The sequence below is a fragment of the Ursus arctos genome, unplaced genomic scaffold (genome assembly GCF_023065955.2).
Source record: "Ursus arctos isolate Adak ecotype North America unplaced genomic scaffold, UrsArc2.0 scaffold_34, whole genome shotgun sequence".
In the NCBI taxonomy this organism is placed as follows: Eukaryota; Metazoa; Chordata; class Mammalia; order Carnivora; family Ursidae; genus Ursus; species Ursus arctos.
In genome coordinates this window covers 22,469,963-22,489,804 of record NW_026623030.1, presented here as the reverse complement: position 1 = coordinate 22,489,804, position 19,842 = coordinate 22,469,963, and the positions used below count along the sequence as shown (strand labels likewise).

Sequence of the window (19,842 nt, the reverse complement as noted above, 5' to 3'; positions counted from 1 at the left end):
ATCTATTTAACCCATACCCTACTGATTGACAGGATGTTTCCAATTTTTTACTATCAGAGATAATGCTGCAAAAAACATCCTTACACATCATTATTTGCATGTCTTATGGATACACCAGGACAAAAACAAATTCTCAGAGGTGAGACCAACTGTAGGTGTGTTTTAAACTTTTATTAATATTGCCAGAATGCTCTCTGGCAACTTATGGGTTTATCCACCTCACTATCAGTAAAAAAGGAGTACCTGCTTCGTATCCTACATAGGTGATGTGGTGCAGAGACCTGAGAACCTCCACATTAGGTTATATCGGATTCTTTAAAGTCTGAAAATGAATAATGATGTGTTGCCTATGTATTTTCAGTTTTATAGCTGGACTTAAACATTAAAGACAATTTGTTATAAAGACTTCACAATATTCAATGAAAGATTCTTCATCCAATTCAAATTTTGCTACCTAAACACTCATTTTTGGCAAGAGACTTTGCTTTCTATCTCTCTACCTTAGAAACATAATTTATAGAATCCTAATGATAGTCTTTACTACTAAGTGTTTGATTTATAGATGATGTGTTAAGGGAAAAGTAAAAATAATATACACTAAAAAGCTTTTAGAAATAGCAGATTTTTGTGGAGAATGATCCTAATTTTAAGACCAAGAAATCTACTTACTGCTTTATTTCTAATGTAACTTAACTATGCATGTTAATAATATTGAGTACCTCTTCCTCAGACAAGGAGCCCAAGAGTCGTACCTCTAGATAAGGTCAAGAGATAAATAAGATGCTAATTTCCTTAGGCTGCCTTTTTCTATAAAGCATTCGAAGCAAAACAGGCCAGTATTTCCAGTTTACCATGCTTTGCAACTTAAATTTCTAAGTTGCTTATTCTGATTTATTTTAAAATGTGGAAATCATTCATAAGCATCCCAAAGAAACATTTGTCTGTATTTTTTGCCCGGGGGGGGGGGCTCTCTATTTAGACAATAAAACTGCTGCTTTAAATATATCCACTACAATGATGACAACATACTTAAATTAAAACCAGATGGTAAGATGTCACACCACATCACATGACCACAGTCTGATACTAAGCAAAAAGACTTTACTTACTACGTCATTTTCCAAAGCTTCTAGTTCCTCATTGGTAGTGAGTTCACCTGCATCCCAGGGCTCCAGGTCCTTCTCTTTGTGTTCACCATTCACTTTAGCACTGATAGCAGAGTCAGTGAAAGCATCTGCAAAGGATGGACTTAGCTGAAAGATCATATAGCCAGACAATGGGCGACACTAATACACACATAAATTATCAACAGAGATATGCTAAAAATAATTATGATATAGAAAATATAACATTCACTAATGGTATGCTTTCAGATATATAATGCTTCTAATACAATAATCTTCAAAAAACTTTCAGTAAGGTATGCTCTTCCCATATAATTTTAAGCCACATGAACTGTTTTAATGTATTCACACAGGTCATTAAATTGTATTAAAAATAATTTTGTATTTCAGAAGTGATAGGTGTTATAACACCTAGTGGGCAAAGTGATAACCAAAATAAGAAATTCAAGCCAGCAAATTTAATTTAAGCCAGCTTGGTCCTACAAAACTAACTAGCTCTTACCTCCTCTCATCCTAAACTAGGGGTGGATGGGTATGTGTACGTGCAAACCACGAAATAAAAGCATACCTGCACCTGAGCAGCACGGCTCACATTGCTACCAATTTTAAGAGCTAAGAGTGTACCAAGGGGGATCCCCAAGAACAGCAGGCTCAGCTGGAGGTAGGACGGAGCATCTATTGGAAGCTTACTGCACTTCAGAAAAGCTCCCTAAGAGGTTCTAATAGACCGTTGTTGTCTTCATAATGCTACATTCGGCTGGAAGCCACTAATGGCCCTAAATTTTGGCTTTATGTGACATTCACCTAAGTCAAGCAATACTATCACCTTATAGTTGTACAAATTCTTGGTAAAAATTAGTTTTGCCATTTTATTTTCAAGAATGTGAAATCCTTCAAGAAAACATCAATAATAACTTACATTAGGATGCTGAAATTCCCTATTTTCTCAGAAAACTAGACTAGAGGAAATCTCCAAACCAGTCATGTCATCTTCTACAAAAAGCAATATGATTATTAATTTATACTGCTGATCCTATTCATGTTGTAATCACATTAGTTTTTTTAAAAGCACTACTTCAGTGAATAAAGTATTTACTTAAATGGAAACCCAGCACTAAGGACGATACTCTTTATCCAAGAAATTAAAGCTCAAAGCAGCAAGAGATATTTTTACACAACCACATAAATGGACTTTTCTCACTATAGCATGTGTGTGTGTGTACATGTGTATGTGTGTGCCAAAGTATTTAGGGAAGACAGGGACTGAACCAAGCTATTCTCAAATTGATATATTTTTATCAGCATTATTCTAAATAAAATCAAAAAGGATCCCTGACTGGAAGCCAATGTGGAAAAGCAAGCTTCTAACATTTCACCGAACCATGTTTTACCCTCCTGATCACGATTTAGGCTATACTAACAGGACATTATTAAGTAACCTATTTTTTTCATTACTACATTTTTATGATAAATTTCTGTTTACAATACCAATATTGTAAAAGGAATTAACTACTCACATGCTGTTACCTAGCATGAAAGCTTTCTTCTGAGTCAGTAATGGGGGGGGGACACAAAAGGTGTGTTTCTCTTAATCAAGAATGATATTCCTTGATTTTAAAACCTCCTCCAAAGAAAGTCTCTTTTTAAAGATGAGTAAAGAGTTTAGAGAAAGTTAAAAAAAAAAAAAAAGAGCAGAAGTAGAGAGTGAGCACAAAAATGAGGCTATATAGTCAGGATGCTGGGGAAAACCCTGGTTATAAATACCGGTAAATACTGTATTTCAGGGCAACACTGTACTATTGCTATTAGCTAGAAGGAAGCAAAACCTGGATATTTCATTCTACACTGTTACCAATATCTAATACTATAAGTTCTGAAAATTTCATGTTTGCAATTTTTGAAAAACAATGCTGGTATTAAATAGTACAATTTGTAGCCAGGATTTCTGCAAAGTTCAGAAAATCAACTGGCTGTAATCTAATTGCAATTGTGGGAATTTTGCATGTGGATTTTTCTAATGCCATGTGAGAGTATATTAATTTTCCATTATCCTCTATGGCAAGAAACAAAAGCATAATAAAAGCAAGTTGCAAGAATATAAAAAGGCTGTTAGAAAAATGCTACCTGTTTCTGAAGGAATAACAGGTAGAGAAAGAAAAAACAATAAAAATTATCAAATAATAAAAATTTTAATTCTTCATATACTTCATTCCCTGCCTTATAAACATTCAGTTTACCAAAATCTCTAGACTAGAGGGGAAAAGAATACACAAGTATCCCCCTGTCCACAGATCTGCAAACCCCTCTATGCTACCCCTACAGCAGATGGGCTCTCAAAACCTTCCCTTCTGATTCTAGGCAGAGGTCTAGTCACCCTGGGTCAGTGGCGCCACCTGGTGGTAAACAAAAGAAGTGTTTAGCTCCCTCCCTCTCTCCCTCCCTCTCTCATATCCCAATGCCCCACACCCAGGAAACAGGATATATGTTCTGCTCCTCAGCTTTTCCTCTTTTACCTCCCAATTATGCTCATCTATGACTCTGAAAAATCACTCAAAGTTGTCTGAGAACTTTTTAAAGGATCAGAATAGTGGTGAAATAAAATGCTAGTGACATACTATAAATTAAATATAAATTTAAATTTATTAAACCCACAAAATGACATAAAACTACATGAAATTTAAAAATCATCAAAAAAATTATTTTTAAAAATAAAAAAAATCAGGGGCGCCTGGGTGGCACAGCGGTTAAGCGTCTGCCTTCGGCTCAGGGCGTGATCCCGGCGTTATGGGATCGAGCCCCACATCAGGCTCCTCTGCTATGAGCCTGCTTCTTCCTCTCCCACTCCCCCTGCTTGTGTTCCCTCTCTCGCTGGCTGTCTCTATCTCTGTCGAATAAATAAATAAAATCTTTAAAAAAAAAATAAAAATAAAAAAAATAAAAAATAAAAAAATCAATTATCAGACTTAACTTCAGAAACCCTCAAATGTGCTTCCACAAGTCTTCACCAGAATCCTCAGCTGTCCATTTCCTCTCTCAATTAAATCTCCTTTCTTTTTAAAAAGATTTTATTTATTTATCTGAGGAAGAGTGAGAGAGAGAGCAAGCACAAGGGGCAAATGGAGAGGGAGAAGCAGACTCCCTGCTCAGCAGGGAGCCTGACGCAGGACTCAATCCCAGAACCCTGGGATCATGACCTGAGCCAAGGCAGATGTTTAACTGACTGAGCCACCTAGGTGCCCATAAATCTCCTTTTTCTCAAACACTGAAATTCTAGATCAATTTTTAAAAACTTACTTGTTATTGTTCTGTTTTGATGAATTAAGAATACTGACTTTTTTTCAAAAACTTTAAAAATATTTTCTCAAGGTGCCTGGGTGGTGCAGTTTTTGAGTGTCTGACTCTTGGTTTTGGCTCAGGTCGTGATCTCAGGGTTGTGAGATCAAGCCCCGTGTGGGGCTCTGCAAGCAGCACGGTGTCTGCTTGAGATTCTCTCTCCCTCTCCCTCTGCCCCTCCTGTTCATGCTGCCTTTCACTAAAATAAATAAGTAAATCTTAAAAAAATAAATAAAAGAACAGCATTATTATTAAAATATTAAAGAACAGCATAAAGAAACAAAATGGGAAATCAAACTGGACTTCTTTCTTACACCATACACAAAAATACAAAATGGAGTAAAGACCTAAATATGAGACCCGAAACCCTAAAAATCCTAGAAGAGAGCACAAGCAGTAATTCCTCTGACACTGGCTGCAGGAACATTCTTCTAGATATGTCTCCTGAAGCAAGAGAAACAAAAGCAAAAATAAGCTATTGGGACTACCTCAAAATAAAGCTTCTGTACAGCAAAGGAAACAACTGACAAAACTAAAAGACAACCTACTGAATGGGAGAAGATATTTGCAAAAGACATATATGACAAAGGGTTAGTATCCAAAATAATAAAGAACATACACAATACCAAAAAAACCCAATTATAAAATGGGCAGAACACATGAACTGACATTTCTCCAAAGAAGACATACAGATGACCAACAGACACATGAAAAGATGCTCAACGTCACTCATCATCAGGGAAATGCAAATCAGAATCATAATGAGATACCATTTCACACCTGTCAGAATGGCTAAAACCAAAAGAAACAACAAGTGTTGGCAAGGATGTGGAGAAAGAAAAACACTTGTGCATCGGTTTTTGTTTTCTGTTGTTGTTTTTTTTAAGTAATCTCTACACCCAACGTGGGGCTCGAACTCACAACCCAAAATCAAAAGTCGTATGTTCTGTCTGAGCCAATCAGGGACCCCACTGCATTTTTTAAATTTTTTCTTTTCTTTTCTTTGTTTACCCTCGTGCACTGTTGGTGGGAACATAAACTGGTGCAGCCACAGAAAACAGTATGGAGGCTCCCCAAAAAATTAAAGATAGAATTACCATACAATCCAGTAATTCCACTACTGGGTATTTACCCAAAGAATATGAAAACACTAATTCAAAAAGACATATGCACTTTCATATTTATTGCAGCATTATTTACAATAGCCATATTACGGAAGCAGCCCAAATGTCTATCGATTCATGAATGGACAAAGATGTGATATATATGTACAACAGAATATTATTCAGCCATAAAAAAATGAAATCTTACCATTTGCAATGATGTGGATGGATCTAGAGAGTACAATGCTGAGTGAAACAAGTCAGAGAAAGACGAATACCATACAGTTTCACTCAAATATGGAATTTAAGAAACAAAAACAAATGAACAAAGGGGGGGGAAGACAGACACATACAAACCAAGAAACAGACCCCTTACCTGTAGACAACAAACAGATGGTTACCAGAGCAGAGGCGGGTGAGGGAATAAGTAAAAGTTGAAGGGGACTGAGTACACCTATCATGATGAGCACTGAGTAATGTATGGAACTACTGAATCACTATATTGTACATCTGAATCTAATACAACACTGTATGTTAGCCATACTGGAATTCAAATTAAAAACACACACACACAAAACAATCAATCAATCAATCAATCAATCAAAGTGTTCCCTGAAAATGCTAAATCTTCAAATAATAATATACAAAGATTACACATACTACAGGTTAAGGTGTTATGTTTTATAAGATAAGGTTTTTAAAGGTTTTTTATAAAGTTTTTATCTACATATATTTCTGCAAACTATTAAAATAGGCTAGTAAAGAAAAAAATAGAAATAAGATGGGGATAATGAACACTGTAAGGGCCAAGGTGCGTGGACAGGAACAATAAAAACAAGGGGACAAGTGGAGGTGTTATTCTCAGGCAAGAGGGAGAAAAAGGAGTAAAAGAGAAATGCTGGGGGTGGGGGGGCGCCTGGCTGGCTCAGTCAGTGGTGTAGGCAGTTCTTGATCTCGGGGTCGTGAGTTCGTTCAAGCCCCACAGTGGGTGCAGAGCTTACTTAAAAAAGAATAAAAATAATAAAGAGAGAAATGTAGGGAGATGGGGCACAGGGAACCTCTATCAAGATTAAGGATTCTTAACCTTTCTTCTTTTATCCATGGACCCCCTAAGCATAGGGGGAGCCTATGGATTTCAATGCACAAAATACACAGGAAATCAAAGGAAACCAATTATAAGGAAATGCACTTATCAAAATCTCAAAAACCAAATCAGTGCAACAGTAACACACGTACTTCTTTATAAACACATTACTCTGTAGGATCTAACTGCAAATTTAATGACTAATTTTTATTTTATTTTTTTAAGATTTTATTTATTTGAGAGAGAGAGAGAGAGATAGCAAGAGAGCACAAGCAGGGAGGAGAGGGAGGAGAGAGAGAAGCAGGCTCCCTGAGAGCAGGGAGTCCCATGCAGGGCTCGATCCCAGCACCCTGGGATCATGACCTGAGCCGAAGGCAGACACTTAACTGACTAAGCCACCTAGGTCCCTGATAATGACTGTAATTTTAAAAAAGGTTTTTTTTTTTAAATAACAATTTTATTGATCCACTAGAAAAAATAAAAGCTATAGTGTAACTTGCAACCCCACCTGGGCTAAACCCCTTAACATAGATTATGGTTCTTAAGTACTGGGTTCTCCTCAATGTCCGAAGTCAATTTTTAATCAATGATCTCTCTTGGAAATAAGATTTTAAATCATCCTTTTTCATTCACATAAGGGTAACAATTCAGATCTGTATCCTGTATCATAGGTAAGAAAAGGAGCATGGTAGGAGAGCTATGACTCCATTAGTTCATAGTTAATTTGTAAAACAAAATGGTAAGAACGGCAGCAGTGACCGGCCCCATAGAGATGAGTGTCCAACCGCCCCTCTTAAGTAGTATCTTAAGATATCTGTATCTATATAAGCGATATGAAATTAACTAAGTTCTAGGGGTGCTAAAGTCACAGATACTAATACTAATGGTTTGTTAATGGGAAGAAATGCTAAATTTCTTTTTTTTTTTTTTTTTTTTAAGTAATCTCTACATCCAAAGTGAGGCTTGAACTTAGGACCCAGGATCAGAGTCACATGTTCCACTGATTGAGTTAGTCAAGGGCCCCAAAATGCTAAATTTCAGTCAAAGGTTAATGGAAGATGTAAAATTATTTCCCATCCAAGTTTATCAATGCCCTGAGTCCTCTCCATGAACTATTTGGGAATTGATGGATCCAGGTTAAGGACTCTGCCTTATGTTCTAAAAAGCAGGGAGAAAAGAGCATTCCATGGTAGATGAAGGAAATCAGGTGAGGGAGCAAGGGACCAGAGAGGGTGGTCACAAAGGTTGTAGCAACAGGTAAAGAAAGTCTGCTGAACTCTCCTGAAGCTCCAGCAAAAGCTAGAGACGAGACCACCCTATATTCCTAACTAACCAGCACCACAATGGGATTTTCCCCAGCCACATCCAGTAGACAGTTTAAAAATGGAAGGCGAGAGGAGGATCAAATAAATGACCCCATTTTTCCATTTTAAAAAACAGAAGGCCAGGGAAAGGTCAGGGAGTCCTGTAAGAGACAAGAGGAAAGTGAGTAGAAGAGTGAAGGTTAAGTTGGCTACAGAAACTCGAATGCATTCCAAAGGTTAATACCCTTCTGTTCTAAATACCAAGAAGTCACAGTTATAAAATACACCACACAACAGCATTGCCTACAAAACAATGCAGCAGCAGATTCTGTCCATTTTGAATAACTGGACCTATTTTCTTTTTTTTTTTTTAAGATTATTTCTTTGAAATAGAGCAAGAGAGAGAGAGAGCACACAAGCAGGGTGGAGGGGCAGAGGGAGAAGGAGAAGCATGACCCAAGCCTAAGGTAGACGCTCAACCGACTGAGCCACCCAGGCACCCTGACCATAACTATTTTCTAATTTTAATTCTGGGCGTATCAAGCAGAACTATTTAATATTTAAAATGCTGCAAGCAGTTATTTGATACACCATGGAGATGACATTATATAACCACAAAATTCAAGTTTTTGAGGTTAGATCCATAAAAGTCACTCCCAAAGTTTTTCCCTTACCTGGAAAATTTTGGGGAGAGAATTAACTGGGAAGAGCTAGCATAAATTATTAACAACAAAAAAAGCCCCTCCTGACTTCAAACATGGTAAGGTAGGATCAGAAACCAGATCTATCTCTACAGTGCCTATACCCCTCAAAACAAGCGACAGAATCATCCCTGCTTATAATCTCTTCTTGTCCCAGAAGCTAAAATTCTCAACCAAACACCTGCCTTTAAAAGACTTTTGTGTAGGGGAGTGCCTGGGTGGTTCAGTTGGTTAAGCCTCTAACTCTTGGTTTCAGTTCAAGTCATGATCTCAGGGTCATAAGACTGAGTCCCACAATGGGCTCTGCAGTCAGCGCAGACTACTGGAGATTCTCTCTCTCCCTTTCCCTCTGACCCTCACCCATCTCCCGTTCTCTCTCTGAAAAGAAAAAAAGACAAGAAAAGAAAAAAGAAAAGAGTCTTTTGTGTAAATAGAATAAAAGCCAACAGTGGCTGAACTGTGACTTTCCAGCATTTGGAGAGGTTAACGCGAAGGCGAACACCCTGGTGAGTGGCGGTCATGTGACACCTAACGACATTCCATAAGATAGGACAGACCAACACAACAAAAAGTCAATCACCTGCATTCCTAAATTTCATTCAGAATTTTAAGTAATTTAAAAGTAATTTCCTGGGGGCGCCGGAGTGGCAAAGTTGGTTGGGTGACCAACTCTTGGTTTCAGCTCGGGTTATGATCTCAGGGTCATGGGATCAAGCCCCACACTGAGCATGCCTTGGGCTCCACACTGGAGTCTGCTTGGGATTCTCTCTCCCTCTCCCACTTCTGTTCTCTTTCTCAAAAAAATATATATATAATAATAATAATAATAATAATAATAATAATAATGAAAATGATGAAAAATCTTTAAAAAAAATTTCCTACCTTAATAGAAAAGGATGTCATTTTTTCACAGAAGAACCAATTAATCCTATCTTTGCCTCGGGCTCTGAACAAAGAAAATGAGTTTTGTGACCCACAAGCAAAAAGGGGGGTGTTTTTACCCTGGTTAGCACAAAAATTAAATAAATTAATCTCAAAGGTATGGTATCTTTAAATCTTGCGGTTTCAAACTGAATTCAGGCAAAGCTGATTTGATACTACTCTTCACAAACGAACACATTGTATACCTAGATATAAATCCAAAAATGCATGTATTACCAACATACACAATACCTAAGGCAAATTAATTATTTTAAAAGAATTTCAAATAGCCTATATGTAGGTGTGCTTTTATACTTAACTCCCTTACTTGTGCTTCTGACTTCTCTCACTGTATAAACATCATTGGGGCCTTATTTTTAAAGTTAACACTTGGGATTTTGTTTTTTTATACTTTAGAAGGATATTAAAATGCCTACTAGAAGCAATCTTCCATAAGAAAAATAAACTCTGGATATGGCATGTTGTAGGAAAGCCGTTTTTAGATTTGGCTAGGAATAACTGCTTTCTTGAGTTTCCTGAAAATGAGTGGTAATTACAGTTTCTAATCATCTATGGCAGTATGTATGTAAGAAAAAAAAAACAGGTCTCTCCTGATTTGACTGTAGTGAATGTAAAAACATAAAATTTTTTAAATATTAATTGAAAAATAAATATGTGTTGGGTACCTACTATCTGTGAGACATATTGCTAGACACCACAGGGAGTACACATCCCTAGTTCTATAAACATGTTTCTACACTGCAGAAAATAATGCATTAGGAGAAAAAAAATGTCACACACTGCTTTGTAATGCTGAGTATTCAGGACATGAGGTAGATAACTGGCTCTCTGACTACATTCCACGTAACAATATGACTTCTTAGGGGTACCTCAGCAGACAAATGGAAAGCTGAGTAAGTTAAGGTTCTAGGACACCCTGCCTCCCAACTTTCCTCCCTCACCACTACCTTGTTGTAACTGGAATTCAGCATGAGATTTCACTGGGGGGAGGGGAAAACAAACCATTCTAGGCTAAAAATAAAATGTAGTAAATTTTAGTAGCCATTGGTGTAGGCAATAAAGACAGACCACAGTGAGCAGGGAAGGTCAAGGAAGACTCTAAGGAGGAAAGGAGGTTTGACTTGGTTTTAGAAAAGTATTTAAAATTCTAGGAAGGAAGGAAGGTATTTAAGGTAGAGAGTAAATCCAGCAGTAAGATTAGTAAGCTCAAAGGTAGAAACAGGAATGTCTAGCATACAGAAAACACCACCCTGGGTCAAGAAGTGGATTAGGATGAAAAAGAGAAGATACCCTGGGAAGGGCCCTGAATGCCAAGGTATGGCATCCCAACTTTATTTGGTAAGCAAGAGAGGCTACTGTGGATTTTTGAATGAGAAATGAGATGATATAATAAAAGCAATGCTTAAGAATTTCTTTGTGCTGGGGTGTCTGGGTGGCTCAGTCAGTGAAGCGTGCTACCCTTGATTTTGGCTCAGGTCATGATTTCAGGGTGCTTAAGATTGAGCCCCCATCAGGCTCTGCCCTGGGCAGGGAGTCTGCTTGAAATTCTCTCTCTCCCTCTCCTCTGCCCTCTCACCTCTCTCTAAAAAAAGATTTTCTTTGTGCTAATGTCCACGACTGACTAGAAGCGATGGGATCTGGAGGGAACTTAACTAGGAGATCACAGTAATGTTTGGAGACAAACTATCCACAGGAACAGAAATAGGAAGAAAAGAACGAGGATGTGACATCACCAAGGAAAACTTTACAAAGCAAGGTAAAGGGAAGAAAACAACGAAAACAACATCTTTCTTCCCAAACAGAAGCCACAATAATCCTTGTGTCTATGTTATTTCCCTACAAACAGCTAAAGAAAAAGGATGGATGAAAAAGATGTGAATCTTGTTTGGAAGTGTATTATGAACTAAAAAAATAAATCCAGCTCGGGTTACATAGCCTCTAAGACTCAATCTATATAATAGCTATTTTATGTGTCCACTCTTATAGTAGAATGAATTACCATTCTAATTTATCTTTCGCTTCAAAGGAAAGAAAGTTTTTGCTTGCATCTCCAGAAGTTGTTTCATACAATACTTTCACTTTGAAACATGATAAAAATCTGACCCTGCCAATATATTAATTACAAAGTTGTTCTAATTATTACAGAAAATGAATTTTACAAAGCAGACATGCATAAATGGTATTATCAGTGGAAAATTAATAAATCAGCAACAGGTAGCAGAGCAGACAAGCTGAAAGCATATTCTCACTTCAAGCTCAAAGTTTAGTGCCTATCCTACTAGTAAGAGTCAAAAGAAAGATTTATATTAGATACAAAGAATATAAAACAATACTGCTCTAATCTGAAAATGAAAAAAAAAAATTTAAATACATTTACAATAGGGGTGCCTGGGTGGCTCAGCTGGTTAAGCGTCTGCCTTCGGCTCTGGTCACGATCCTGGGATCGAGCCCCGCATCAGGCTCTCCACTGAGCAGGGAGTCTACTTCTCCCTCTGACCCTCCTCCCTCTCGTGCTCTCTCACTCTCTCTCTCAAATAAATGAAATCTCTTAAAAAAATAAATAAAATAAAATACATTTACAATAGTACATTCCATTTTGGGTAACATTTTTAACCAAAAAAATAAAAAAGAATACTGAGGAATAAAGTTACCAACAGAAGTGTAAAACTTATACCCTGGATAACTACAAAACATTTTTGAAGAAAATTAAAGATGACCTAAATAAATGGAAAGACATACCATGTGCTTGAACTAGAAGATTTAACATCATTAAGATGGTAACACTCCCCAAAATGATCTCCAGATTCAATGCAATCCCTATCAAAACCCCAGCTATCATTTTGCAGAAACTGACATGATGATCCTAAAATTCACATGGAAATGCAAAGGACCCAGAATAGACAATCTTGGGGGGTGGGGAACACTTGGAGCACTAACACTTGAATTAAAAACTTACTACAAAGGTACAATAATCAAGAGGCACCTGGGAGGCTCAGTCTGTTAGGCATCCAACTCTTGGTTTCAGCTGAGGTCATGATGGGTCATGAGATGGAGCCCTGCATCAGGCTCTGCACTCACCAGAGTCTGCTTGAGATCCTCTCCCTTTTCTTCCCCGCACCCCCCCCCCCGCCCCGCCGCTTCCTCCCACACGCTCTCTCTAAAATAAATAAAATCTTTAAAACAAAAACAAAAAAGGTACCACAATCAAAATAGAATAATACCGACATAAGGATGGACATATAAACTATAGGACAGAGTTAAGAGTACAAAAATATATCTTTACATTTATGGTCAACTGAACGTCAACAAAGGTGCTAAGACATTTCAATGGGAAAAGAACAGTCTTTTCAACAGACTATACTTGGACAAGTAGATATCCCCATGTAACAGCATTAAGTTGAAGCTCTTCCTCACACTTTATACAAAATTTAACTGAAAATGGACCACACACCTAAATATGAGAGCTGAAACTATAAAAATCTTAAAAGAAAGCAGAGGAACAAATCTTCATAATCTCAGAGTAAGCAACATTTTAAGATACAACACAAAAAGAAAAAAACAACAAAAAAGAAAACATAGATAAACTGGAATTCATCTGAATTGAAATCTTTTGTGCTTTAAAGAACACCAGCAAAAAAGTGAAAAGATAACCCACACAATGCGGAAAAAATATCTGCAAATCGTGTCTGATAAGGGGACGACTGATATCCAGAATATTTAAAGAATTCTTACAACTCAATAATAAGACATACTAATTTAAAATGTGGGCAAAGGACATAAGCACATGAAAAGATTCACATCATTAATCACTACAGAAATGCAAATCCAAACCACCCGAGATGCTATTTCACAACCACCCACTAGCACAGCTATCATCAAAATGACGACAACTGCTGATGAAGATACATAAAAACTGGAGGCCTCACACACTGCTGATGGGATGGTAAAATGATATAGCCACTCCAAAAAACCATTTCAGCAGTTCTCTCAAAGGTTAAACTCTGATTCACCATATATGACCCAACAATTGCACTCCTAGATATATGCCCAACAGAAATGAAAACATAATGTCCACACAAAAATGAGCACACGGGGGCGCCTGGGCAGCTCAGTCGGTTAAGCATCTGACTCTTGATCTCAGCTCAGGTCTTGATCTCAGGGTTATGAGTTTGAGCCCTACACTGGGCTCCACGCTGGGCATGAGCCTACTTGAAAAGAAAAACCAGCACATGAATGATCCTAGCAGCATTACTCTTAACAATTAAAAAGTACAAACAACTGAAATATCCATCAACTGATAAATGGATAAATAAAATGTAGTATATCCAGAATGGATGTAAAGGACATTAAGCTACGTGAAGTCAGTCAGAAAAAAAACAAATATATGATTTCACTTATACGTGGAATACAAAAAAACAAATGAACAAACAAAACAAAAAATAATGCTACACACACAACAAACTGGTGGTTGCCTGAGGGGAGGTGAAGGGGGCGCATAAGAGATAAAGGGGATTAAGAGACACAAACTTCAAGTTATAAAATAAATAAGTCACAGAGATGAGAAGTACAGCACAGGGCATATAGTCAATAATATTGTAATAATGTATGGGGGGACAGACGGTGACTACACTATACCTATCATGGTGAACACTGTGTAATGCATAGAATTGTTGAATCAATATCATGTACACTTGCAATATAACACTATATGCTAGTCTCCAAAAATGTAGTATATCCATACAACAGAATATTACTTGGCAGTGAAAAGGAAAGAAGCACTGATGGATGGATGGATGAACCTTGAACACATTATATATATGCTAAGTGAAACAAGCCTGTCACAAAAGGCCACATATTGTGTGATTCTATCAATATACGATATCCACAACAGGCAAACCTACAGAGACAGATTAGTAGTTGTCCAAGGCTGGGGAGGTTGAAAGCAAGCAGTGAATGACTGCAGGGCTTCTTTTTAGGGTGAAGATATTCTAAAATTAACTGTAGTGAAAGATTCTACGAATATACTAAAAACTGAATTGCATAATATAAATGAATGAACTCTATATGTATGTGAATTACATATCAATAAAACTGTTTTTAAGAAAAATCCAATGTTGCTCTCAACAGTCCCAAAGATGAGGACTATGTGACAGTGATCCCCTTGCCCCCCATCCCCCCCAAATTACCTTACTGAAAGGCAATTCAAAAGCTGGAGGGATTTCAGGACTTGAAATCTTTTATTTCTACAATGCTGTCTTATGAATCACCAATGAAGAAAAATGCCAGTATTACAATAGACAAAATCTTTACTTCTTTGCAAACTATATGGCCTAAGGGGGCAGAAGATATATTTTCTGGGAAACTTCAGACTAGCTAGAATCCCTACACTGTCTTAGCCTTGAACTTATTGGAGGCATGCAATTCAAGATATTGGCATATATAAGCAGCAGCATTCTACTTTTCAGGATTTGGAGCTTGATGCCTATTATACTGATAGTTCAAAATAATACAACTATCAACAGGAAGAAAGTTTAGGGGCACCTGGGTGGCTGAGTCAGTTAAGCATCTGCCTTTGGCTCAGGTCATGATCTTAGGGTCCTGGGATTGAGCCCCGCAGCGGGCTCCCTACTCTGCAGGGGGCCTGCTTTTCCCTCTCCCTGTCGTTCCCTCTGCTTGTGTTCTGTCAAATAAATAAATAAATAAATAAATAAATAAATAAATAAATAAAATCTTAAAAAAAAGAGGAAGAAAGTTTAAAGTTGGAAACACAAATTCTTTTTTGTCTAATCTTAGTTGAACTGGCACTCATTTTGACAACTTTCAAGTAACAATGTTCACAATACTGGCGACTGCTTCTTCTGTCAGGCATATTGCTCTGCATTCAAATCTATAAATGCATATTTGATTGATAATTTACAAACCAGTGATCATATAACCCAAATCATCTGCTTTATATTAACCTGAAATAAAGCTAAATAATATCTTTGTACATTGCCTTGTTTAAGCTAGTAATAAAATACGGACTTTCTTAGACACAGTGCTATCAATCTCAGAAACTGAATCACACTGATAACCTAAGGCTGTAGTCTCTTTTGAAATGACAACCAAATGGCAAAATCATAAAAACTTTGAGACTACAAAGCCTCAAATTCCTAAATCCCTTTAAAAGAAAAATTATATTTAATCATTTTATTGTGGATGTAAGTAACTTTTGGGATCTGACATCATTTAGTCATTTGGAAATAAAGACTATATTGCTTATGAGCTACCTTGGAAAGACTCAAAAGGGATGCCATCCATTTAAAAGCACAGCAACATACTTTTTATGAAGCCTACACAATTTCAAAATGCAGCCTTTAAGAAAGAAAAAAAAAAAAAGATGGGCGGGGATTTTTTCCTCTTGATAGCTATATGCAACCATGAAAAAAATGTCATTATTCCCTGTTCTCTGACAACAAAATAATACAGCCTAGAACAGTGCTTACGTTTTAACTGTGATTTCCATAAAAAATTTGGAGTCCTAGAACTCAAAGTAAATTCACCACTCAAGGAAGAAATGACAGAACCTTAGCAAGAAAACGGAGATGGAGGCTATCAGAACAGCTACAGTAGACAAGGATCTAAAGGACGTCAGCTTCGAAAGAGCAAATACAGTGGAGGGAAAACAGCAATAAGGCACTTTCTGAAACAGGGCAAGCTATGTGAAAAAATTCTTTCCTGAGCAAAATGCTGTTCCAAGGAAAAGGACAGCATATCATGTCTGGAGTCTTCAGTTTCAGTCCACACATCACCTGCTGTGTTAAACATAAATTAACGAAATATTAAAAAACAGACTCTGTGGTTTTCTAGTTAGAATCAAACCAAACCACCCAAATTATTTTTTTTTTTGTTCTTTTCTGACCTCTTGCCTAGGTACCCTTTTGACCAAAGTCTGGAAAGAATCAACAGATGTGGAAAAGCAAACCCCAAATACTGTTCTTGTTAAAATTACAGCTTGCAATTCGATTTGTGTCTCTGTCCCTCTTATGGAGCCCAATAGGTAAACCAAGTATGTAAGTAGGAAACAGGATAATCTGAATCAATGCACCATTTATAAAGTACACGGGATATAGGCCTTCCACAAAAAGTGGCCCTATAAATGCTTGTTATGCTACAATATTTGACCAGAAGTTTAAATGAAGTGCTTGGAGTCAGTAGCTCTATTCAGACAGCGCCGAATTGTGTCAAAATGCATTAAATGATGAATAAACCTCATATTCTTCTTATATAAAATGATTATATTTTACAGTACTATGATAGAGTATTATTAAAATCCCTCAGAGAAAAATATATCCAACTTAAATATGAAAAAGCAGTTCTTATTTTTCCTTACTAATAAACTCTGAAAAATGTACATATTGGATTCTCTAATTTAAACTTCAGGCAAAATATTTTTAAGATAAACTATTTCATCTTATTTTTACTAACCCACTATATAACATGAAAACACTGGAAGTAATATAACATGTGAGAAGCAATTTTCTTAAAATCTAAATTAGCAAAATTAAAAGTTGAACTAAAATTTTCAGAAACTTTACTTTTTTTTTTTTTAAGAAATTTTACCATTTAATATACCGCTGTATAAGACTTAAAAATCAACTAAGTATCGGGAGTAAAAACTTAAACCGACAGGAGCGCCTGGGTGGCTCAGTCAGTTGAACATCTGACTCCTGATTGCAGCTCAGGTCATGATCTCAGGGTCATGGGATTAAGACCCACGTTGGGCTCTGCGCTCAGCATGGAGTCTACTTGTCCTTCTCACCTGCTCTTCCCCAACTCACTTTCTCTCTCAAATAAATAAAATCTTAAAAAACAAAAACACCTTAAACCCACAAACTAGATTTCTGTGAAAAGATCTAAATGAAGATCACTGCCAAGACTCCACAAAATCAAACGCACACCGAATCTTACAGCAAAGTCAGATGACTGTAACACAGAACAAGAGAAAAATGGAAACCCACTTTGTGAGGCTTGCTTTACAGTATTCTTTTTGCAACTTACTCTCAATTCTATAGCAAAGTGTTGAGACCTAGGTTAAGAAAAAGCTAGTAAATAAAATTAATTCCAATTCTTACAGCTGTGCAAACACCTTTCTGTTTCGTTGGCAAATATATAAAACACTTTACAAATCAGACTGTTCTTTTCTTATGTAAATTAGAAGAACAACTGTTCAAGTGCACATGCTCCCTTAAAACTCCTGCCAGGACTGATCTGGGTAAAAAAGCAGTCAAATGGAAAAGAAATTAAAATGCAGACAATTTTTATCCACATACCTTCACTGCCCTGCTTTATTACTACTTTTAATATATGTGCTATTCATAAGACTTCACTGAGTCTGTGCAGAGCAAGAGAAAAAATAAAACTAAAACCAGACAGTAACTGGGTATAACTAGCATTATACACTAGGGCCAAGTAAACTGTCTTCCTGGACGCATCTGAATTACCTACCAGAAGAGCTCAAAAATGCTACTTGTTTTTGCTTAAACCGTCCTGACTAGCAAAGTGTAAGCTGTTTTCTGATTCCTTATCATGAGCTAGTATTAATCTTGCTCACTTTTATCATTCAGCAAGCTGACAGAGTAAAAATCCTATTCCATTACTTTGAAACTACATTTCTTTGATTACTAGTGAGGTGGACTACCTTTCCATATGTTCACTGGCCATTTGAAAAACTTTTATACAATTTTTCCCAGTTTCTGGCATGTCTTCTAAAATTTATGGTACTTTTGGACACATCTAAGTCTAATTTTTTATACTCAAGTATTTCAGTCTTTTACATTATGAATTTTGGCTTTGGTGGTCATGCTTATAAACTCCCTCCCCATGTCAAAATGATATAAATTCATAGATTTCCTCTGGAATTTCTATGTAAGTTTTTTTTTTTAAATACTTCTCTTTTTAGCCATTTAGGGTTTATTTTGGTGATGGGTATGAAGTAGGCATCTAATTCCCCCCAAATGCTGTACCAACAACATTTAATAAATAATCCACCTTTACTGCAGATTTAAAGTGTTATCTTTATCATATTATTAACAAAATACCCATATGAATTTCATCTGTTTTGGATTCTCTATTCTTTGCCACTATGAGAACTATGGTTTAATTCTGATCCGTTTTAATGTTTCATAGGGCAAGTCCTCCTTCATGACTCTTGGAGAAAAAATTTCCAAAATTCTTCTGTTAATAAGTATTATCTTATAAATTTTAGAATCACTTTGTCATTTTCTACAAAAATAGAGATACTATCTTCAGTGATTATTCTGAGGAAAAAGGACAATTTTAGTGTTATGTAGTTCCATTCAAAGCATGGCACGTTTCTCCATTTAGTCAAATCTACTTTTATTCCCTTCAGTAGTGTTTTTATAAAGTCTTCAGCCTATTCACATAAACTATGCTTATTTCTATGCTCTTCTAAGTCGTTCCTTTGTGAAGATGTTTTCCTTTTAAACCATCTAGCTGATTAATGCTGTCCAACAGTTATCAGTTTTCATATATATCTTAAGTCAGACCACCTTACTCCTATTAGTACTATATATTTTTATTTTGTTTATCTAAATAAAATTCTACTTTATTCTAGAGGTTTTCACTTGCTTTTTTTTTTTTTTTAAAGATTTTATTTATTTATTTGACAGAGATAGAGACAGCAGTGAGAGAGGGAACACAAGCAGGGGGAGTGGGAGAGAAAGAAGTAGGCTCATAGCAGAGGAGCCTGATGTGGGGCTTGATCCCATAACGCCGGGATCACACCCTGAGCTGAAGGCAGACGCTTAACCGCTGTGCCACCCAGGCGCCCCTCACTTGCTTGTTTTTTATTTTGTTTTTAATAAATGAATTATTGTTTTGAGCTTGGCATACACATGAAGAATACAGCAGAGAATTTTTATATGCTCTAAAAACATATAAAGAAACGAAATTAACAAATCAGAGATATTTTAATAAACATGCAATACTTCCCTATTGCATACCTCCAACTACTCTGTTAATGTTTCATCACCTGTTCTACTATACCTGTTTATTTTTTTAAATCTCAATAATCTCTGTGCCACCTCCACACTGGCCCTGTAAATGCTAGTTTCCATTTAACTACTTGGCCATGGACACACAACCTTCTCTTACTAGCCCACAGCAAAGCTTGGGCAGTCAACTTTCTGATGGCTCAAGTTTTAACAGAAGAGTGTTAGAACACAGAATTACTCAGCTGGCTCACTAGAA

General features: G+C 36.6%; 1 protein-coding gene across 23 annotated transcripts in view; it reads right to left on the bottom strand.

The window, feature by feature from the left end:
* ATXN2 (ataxin 2) overlaps positions 1-19,842 on the bottom strand; it is a 118,028-nt gene that overhangs the window by 57,217 nt on the left and 40,969 nt on the right. For all 23 annotated transcript variants that reach the window (XR_008957023.1, XR_008957024.1, XR_008957017.1 and 20 more), the window contains exon 6: positions 1,110-1,234. Coding sequence is in view for 15 of the 23 variants with exons in the window: in XM_057305973.1 (XP_057161956.1) it covers positions 1,110-1,234 (125 nt within the window). In the remaining 8 variants the exon portion in view is untranslated. The remainder of the gene's footprint in view (positions 1-1,109; positions 1,235-19,842) is intronic.